Source organism: Triticum dicoccoides, chromosome 2A (genome assembly GCF_002162155.2).
Source record: "Triticum dicoccoides isolate Atlit2015 ecotype Zavitan chromosome 2A, WEW_v2.0, whole genome shotgun sequence".
Lineage (NCBI taxonomy): Eukaryota > Viridiplantae > Streptophyta > Magnoliopsida > Poales > Poaceae > Triticum > Triticum dicoccoides.
Window position 1 is genome coordinate 623741273 of NC_041382.1, and position 7609 is coordinate 623748881.

At 47.2% G+C, this 7609-nt stretch overlaps 1 protein-coding gene across 1 annotated transcript; it reads left to right on the forward strand.

The window, feature by feature from the left end:
• The first annotated feature begins 4177 nt into the window (after positions 1-4177).
• On the forward strand, positions 4178-6067 carry LOC119355823 (UDP-glycosyltransferase 73D1-like). Its single transcript, XM_037622704.1, has one exon. It carries the CDS (start codon positions 4294-4296, stop codon positions 5758-5760), a length of 1467 nt encoding a protein of 488 aa, XP_037478601.1. The 5' UTR covers positions 4178-4293; the 3' UTR covers positions 5761-6067.
• Positions 6068-7609: the final 1542 nt, after the last annotated feature.

The window sequence follows — 7609 nt, forward strand, 5'->3', positions numbered from 1 at the left end:
AATGGTAGGTTCGGTAATTGTAACTGGTTCCTGATTCGATGAACTAGGCATCTCCTGATTAGATGAGGTAGCCATATCCTTCATGGGAAAGATATCTTCAAAGAAAGTCGCATTATTCGACTCCATGATCGTACCGACATGCTTGTCAGGTACCTCAGATTTTACAACCAAGAATCTATAGCCAATGCTATGAAAAGCATATCCCAGGAAAACACAATCCATAGTCTTTGGTCCAAGCTTCCACTTCTTTGGAATTGGAACTTTGACTTTCGCCAAACAACCCCATGTTCGTAGATAAGAGAGTTTTTACCTTTTCTTCTCCCATTCCTCGAATGGAGTTATCTCTTTGTTCTTTGTGGGAACTCGGTTTAGGACATGACATGCAGTCAAAATCACCTCCCCCACCATGCCTTGGAGAGACCCGATGTGTCTAACATGGCGTTAACCAAATTTGTTAGAGTACGGTTCTTTCTTTCGGCCACCCCATTTGACTGATGTGAATAGGGAGGTGTCCTCTCATGGATTATACCATGTTCCGCACAAAAAGCATCAAATTCATTTGAAAAATACTCTCCACCACGGTCAGACCTAAGCCTCTTGATTTTTCGATCAAGTTGGTTTTCCACTTAAGCTTTATAGATCTTGAAAAAGTTCAAAGCATTATCCTTAGATTTTAGAAGATACACACGACAGTATCTAGTGGAGTCGTCAATTAACGTCATGAAATATTTCTTTCCACCTTTACCAACAAAGATTCCATACTTGGATATTACAAATGTATTCGACTCAAAGACAGGCTTGTAGCCATCTCTACACAGAAGAGATCCGCTAACAAGATTTTTATTGACGGAGGGGACATAATGCATGTTCTTCAGCCGCACGATCTTCCCCGAAGTAAACTTCAGATCGACCGTGCCAACACCACGAACAGAAGCACTTGAACCGTTGCCCATCAGCACGGTTGAAGTCCCTGCGGTCTGATAAGACGAAAACATGGAAATATCACCGCATACATGCACATTAGCACACGTGTCAATCAACCGATCAGGAGAATGACATACTGAAAGAATAGTGGGAAATATAACATACCCATCATCCTTCAAGTCAGTGTCTCCAATGACAACATTAGCGGTCTTGCTGCCTTTCCCAGGGTGACGCTTGTCATAGCGATTAGGGCAACTAGGAGCCAAATGATCAAGATCGCCACACACATGACAAGCATCTTTCTTCTTGTCATTCTTCTTCTTGAAGTTCGTGTGCTGCACAACTTTGTTCTTTCCATCAAACTTTGCTTTACCATCAAACTTGCCCTTGTTCTTGAACTTGTGGGGCTGGAAGTTCTTCTTCTGTACCAGATTGGCACTAGATCCTCCCTCAATACCTCGACACGTGTTTCCTTTGCTCTTCCCTTTTCTTCCACATCAAGAGTGCCAATGAGATCTGGGATGGAAAACTCCTGTCTCTTATGCTTCAGTAAGGTAGTAAAGTTTCTCCACGAAGGAGGAAGCTTAGTGATGATACCTCTGGCAACAAACTTGTTCGATAGCATACAACTGAAGTGCTCAAGTTCTCTAGCAAATGACTGTATCTCATGAGCTTGCTCAACCACGGAGCGCTCTTCAGTCATCCTGCAATCATAGAATTGCTCCATGATATACAGCTCAGTGCCAGCATCCGAGACCCCAAACTTGGCCTTGAGTGCATCCCACATATCTTTTCCATTATCAATTGATGCATAAGCATCAACTATGTTCTCACCAAGAACACTCAAGAGAGCAGCTTTAAACAGAGTATCCATTTTCTGAAAAGCTTGTGCCCGTTGAGCATCAAGCTCTCCTTCAGGTTTGCTGAGAGTGGCGTCATAGCAACTCATGGTTTGAAACCATAAGACTGCTCTCACACGCCACCTCTTATAGTGGATACCCTCAAACATAGGAGGTCTCATGGAAACAACAAAACCACTTGGTGTAAATTGCCTATAATAAGGTTTTTGGATTATTGGAAATATGAGCAATTTACCAAATAATTTTGCTAACAAAAATACTAGATAAAGCATGACTAATATAGCAAATATAAAGCAAGTCATGCAATCTGATAGAGAGAAGGTAAACATCGTCTGCATATATGAACTTGAGCTAAACACATCTAGAACAGACACTAGATGAAGTTGCTTAAACGACATAGAACCTAACATACGTACGGCAGAAACTAGAGCCAAGAACTGTAGCAGGACTTCTAATAGAAAGGAGAAGAACACGTACGGCACAACAGCAGCAGAAGTGCTGGACTTGGGGTCGGTGTCCTCGCCTGCCATGTCGTCGAGGAGGTCGTGGACGTCGGGGAAGTAGTCGTCGGCGACCGGATCGTCCGTGATGAAGCAGCCAGTAGTCGCGCTGAGCGCTCCCCAAAAACCTTATCACCCTTCTCCCGTACAGGACTCAAAAGGTGCGGTCTCGGAGGCCTACTGTCCCGACGTGCCGTGCACGCCGCAAGCCGGGATGAGGAAGACAACAGCAGCTCAGAGATGGAACCGATGGCGAGGGAAGGAGTAATTCTGGTGCGTCTCTCTGGGAGGAGCAACCTCCCTTTTATAGGCGCAAGAGAAGGAGGCGAGAGGGCAGCAACGGGAGGCGAAACGAAGAGACGGAGATGAAGTGAACAGCCAGCAGCGCCGTTCGCATTCGTACTCCACTTTCGCAAAAATCTTTTCAGCTTCCGTGTGACCTTTCGTATACCCGTAGTGCGTGGCAAATATTTAGATATCGGCTCATTCCCGCAACCCGCGGCGCGTCATGGCGAGGCGAGGCGAGGCGGGCGGCGGAGGAGGAGCGCGCGTGGATATCCCTCTTGTTCTCATGCTCATACAAGTGGGGAAAGAACCTCCCTTATAAAGAGGTCCAACTCCCTCTAAACTAGCAATGTGGGACTAAACTTTAGTTCCACCTCTTGCCTTGCACAAATGGGCTACGTAGGCCTCTAGGATTTATTAAGAATTTTTGAAACTGCTATTGAGCTAGGCCCAAAATAGACAAAATTCCAGCAGTATATCCTTCCTCCGCTATGTTACCGTCACAGGATCATCGGTGGTTTTGCCACACTTTTTTGGAGGACGTATCAGGAAGACATGACATATCAAGTGAACCGGCACGCCGCCTTGAGGTCACTTGGTAATTTTTGGGAGCAAGGTTCGGCCATCTTCTTATTTTTGCACTGTGAGGATGCTCTGCTCCACGAAGCCAGCTTCTCAGAGCTGCGACGTTCGGGCCTGCTCCATGCGCGAAGCCGATGAGGCTGGGAGAGACGTTCCGAACAGGGCCTTACTATATCTATGACGGTTTTATATTAGTTTCCTGGAATAAAAAATATTGCTATTTTGTTCGTACAAAGATTTTTATCCTATATGTTTGTGTACACATTTCTTATTTGAGTAAGCTCAGAAAAGAAACTTTAAACTTGTATGGCATAGCGTAATCAAACTCTAACATTTGAATCTATGAAATTAGCACCCTGTACTTACTGATGCCAGACGATTCCTACCCTAAATACATTTGCCACACCAGGAAAAAGGATGATCTCGAAATAATCATGGGCTACTCTCACTGATACGCGGGTCCACATGTCATATTCATCTCTCCTCTCTCTCCATTCTGAGTACAGTATAATTTTTGGCACGTGACAACAACCCATTATGTGCCGCTAGGATTACAATCTTGGTAGATTAGGAGAGAATTGTCACACACATTGATTTGGTTATTTTATGACAAGATCGGATCTCTTTAAGCCAGTGCATTTCAGCGACCGATCTTCTCATGGAAGATGCCGATCTTCTTAAAAATGACCCAGTGGATGATGCACTCTAAACCACTCTCTTCGTTCAGAATTACTTGTCGCAGAAATGGATGTATCTAGATGTATTTTAGTTCTAGATACATCCATTTTTGAGACAAGTAATTCTAAACGGAGGGAGTACACCTCAGGCCAAGCACGTGAATTTTTCCATAAAAAAATTGCGGGTGAAGCGTGTGAAATTTCAAACTGCTGCACAGATTATTTGATCGCTACCGGTGCACATGGTAGATCTGAAAAATCACTAATTAATGGCTGGATGTTCAACAGCACAGCTCTAGAACCTATCCATGGTATGCTGAGATGATTACAGTTTACCAGTAGCAAACCTTCGGCAGGCTATATATACAGCGCAGGCACGAGGTGCACGGCCGCAGCAGTCCGGCACAATCACGCTTAACCAACGGGCAACGGGCTACGGGGAGCGCATCCTTGTAAGCATCCAAAATGGAGGCGACCCTGTCCCCAAAACCTCACTTCGTGGTCATCCCATGGCCAACCACCAGCCACATCATCCCCATCGTCGACATCGGCTGCCTCCTCGCCCTGCACGGCGCCGCAGTCACCATCCTCACGACGCCCGCCAGCGCGCAGCTCGTCCAGAGCCGCGTGGACCGCGTCGGCGGCCAGGGCGACTCTGCCGGGATCGAGGTCGCCGTGATCCCGTACCCGTCCGTCGAGGCCGGGCTGCCGGAGGGGTGCGAGAGGCTGGACCACGTCCCCTCGCCCGACTTGGTGCCCAGCTTCTTCGACGCCACCACGCGATTCGGCGACGCGGTGGCACGGCACTGCCGACTCATGGCGTCGCCGCGGCGTCCGAGCTGCGTCATCGCCGGAATGTGCAACACGTGGGCGAGCGGCATCGCGCGTGAGCTCGGCGTGCCCTGCTATATCTTCCAAGGCTTCTCCGCGTTCGCGTTGCTGTGCTGCGAGTACCTGCACACGCACAAGCCGCACGAGGCGGTCGCGTCGCCAGACGAGCTCTTCGACGTCCCGGTCCTGCCGCCCTTCGAGTGCAAGTTCGCGAGGAGGCAGCTTCCGCTGCAGTTCCTACCGTCCTGCTCCATCGATGCGGAGAGTCTGCAAGAGCTCCGCGAGTTCGAGTTGGCCGTCGACGGCATCGTGGTGAACAGCTTCGAAGAACTAGAGCACGACTCCGCTGCGCGCCTCGCCGCAGCCACCGGCAAGACCGTGCTCGCCGTCGGGCCAGTTTCCCTGTGCCACGCGCCTGCTCTGGACGTCTCAGACGATGCAACGCGGTGCATGGCGTGGCTGGACGCCAAGAAGGCCAAGTCCGTGCTCTACGTCAGCTTCGGCAGCGCCGGGCGCATGCCCCCGGCGCAGCTCATGGAGCTCGGCATGGCGCTCGTGTCGTGCCCCTGGCCTGTCCTGTGGGTCATCAAGGGCGCCGACGCGTTGCCCGACGATGTCAAGATGTGGTTACAGGAGAACACGGACGCTGACGGCCTCGCGGACAGCCAGTGCCTTGCGGTGCGCGGCTGGGCGCCGCAGGTACCCATCCTGTCGCACCCGGCCGTGGCGGGCTTCATGACGCACTGCGGATGGGGCTCCACGCTGGAGAGCGTCGCCGCAGGCGTGCCCATGGCCGCCTGGCCGTTCACCGCGGAGCAGTTCCTGAACGAGAAGCTGATCGTGAACGTGCTCGGGATCGGCGTCTCCGTCGGCGTGACCAAGCCCACGGAGGGCGTGCTGACGGGTGGCAGCGGCGGGGCGAAGGTGGAGGTCGGGATGGAACAGGTGAAGAGCGCCTTGGAGAAGCTCATGGACGGAGGAGCCGAAGGGGAAGATAGGATTAGGAAGGTTCAGGAGCTGAAGGCGAAAGCGAAGGCTGCTTTGGAGAACGGCGGGTCGTCGTGCATGAATCTGGACAAGCTGGTCCAATCCGTCGTCTGAAAATTAGCGCAGCATGTCGGCCCTGAATAAATTCTGCTGCTTTCGCTCATTGATGAACAGATTGGGGTTGTTTCTTGCTTGCTTGGAAGATCGAGAGTGAAAAACATATCCTATGTTGTAAGTTGCAACTGTATCTCATGCCAACTCAGTCTACAAGTCTCTTGTTAGGCGCTGCCTGCTTCGTAAAAAAAGATAACGAAGCTGGCAGCTGCTCTACCATTTGAATAAGCAAAGTCTAGAGAATGTTTACGAATAGCTACTTCGAGAACCGACAGAAAAATCACACAAGATTTGTGTTCACTGGTGACCTCGTTGGTGTCAAATATAGAAAGGAAAAATACATCAGATTTGTGGCAGCTCGTGAATGATTCACAAGATTGGCTACTTGCCTACTTATAGAACCGACAAAATACTCGTGTCTAGTTTTCTCTCCTTCCAAACGTTCCACAGGATGATGCATAGCTAGCAATGTGCATTTGAAGACTTTTCTTCTTCATTGCATGGCTTGAAATGAGCTTGCTCTAAATTTAAAAAAAGTCGGCAAAGAAAATATATTAATAACGTGCTATAAATAAATGACGCCATATGTAACTAACAGAGATTATGTTTTGGGATTCATTATAAACTATCCCCTAATTTGATCCTGTCAGAATTTTAGGAAACTAATTCCGGTTGTTAAGGAAACTAATTATTTTCAAAAGGATTTTTCCCTGCTACTCCCTTCGTTTCATTATGTAAGGCGTATTATTTTTGACACGGTGACCAAGGCACACAATTATAGAGAAGTTATGATGAAATTGCCCTTGGAAAATCTGTTGGTTAGTCACAAGTACATCAATTAGTCTAGGAAAGTAATAGGTACATGTAGTCAAGAGAGAGATACTTTTCTTCTTTTGCTACAAAGAGAGATAAAGACAATCAAGAGAGAGATACTTCCCTATTTTTTAGAGGGCTAATAAGGGAATTATGAGGAGTTAAAAAGAAATGCACCTTACATTGTTGAATTTTCTCAAAAAACAAATACACTTTATATAAAGGAATGGAGTATATACTAGTTTGCCGACTAAACGCTTCCATGAAAATTCCAGTTTACTTCCCATCAAACAGAAATTTGCTTCTATCTAATCTAAACAAATATTCATTTTTAAATGGTTCTCTTTTGGTTACACCAAATTTATGCTTCCACCAATCAAAGCTTGAGCATCCTTGTTTAATGAAATTTGCTTCAACGTTTGTTCTTAATGCAACAAATTTATGCTTCCCTCGACCGAAGAATAAGCATCCCTGGTTATGAAATTTGCTCCAGTTTAATAAATTTTGTGGTAGCAATGGAATTATGCTTCGCTAGTTATAAGTGTATCATGTAACTATATTATATATGTTTCAACAACATTATGAAATTGATTCCATAGAGTGGAGAACCGCTTCAAACAAAATACTAGTAACTCGTTTCCACCGAAGAGATTTTTTTATGTTTTTACTTTCAACATGATGCATGCTTATAATGAACTAGGATGAGTTTCCAATGAAATAAAGTTTCTTCTGACGAAAGAGTAATTTGCTTCCATGAACAAACAACACATATAGGTAATTACATATGTTTTCATTGATTGGGATAATTGGTTTCTACTTGGGCCACGGTGTAGCCCCTCAAGCTGAGGGCAGCGAGCATGATGCATATGACTTGCCTCGTGTGGCGATTGGAGTTTCCCAATCGTCAAGAGCTATGCGCATTGTGCAACAATGAAGCTTCAACGAAAGGTGATGGAGAGGCGCTGACCCGTGGTGGTGTCGGCAAAGCACCTCTGTGGGTCCATCTCTGATGAAGAGTGGTGCAGTGCAAGGATAA

What these genes read in the sequence shown, in the direction of transcription:
- LOC119355823 (XM_037622704.1), top strand. Translation starts at nt 4,294, where the DNA reads ATGGAGGCGACCCTGTCCCCAAAACCTCACTTCGTGGTCATCCCATGG.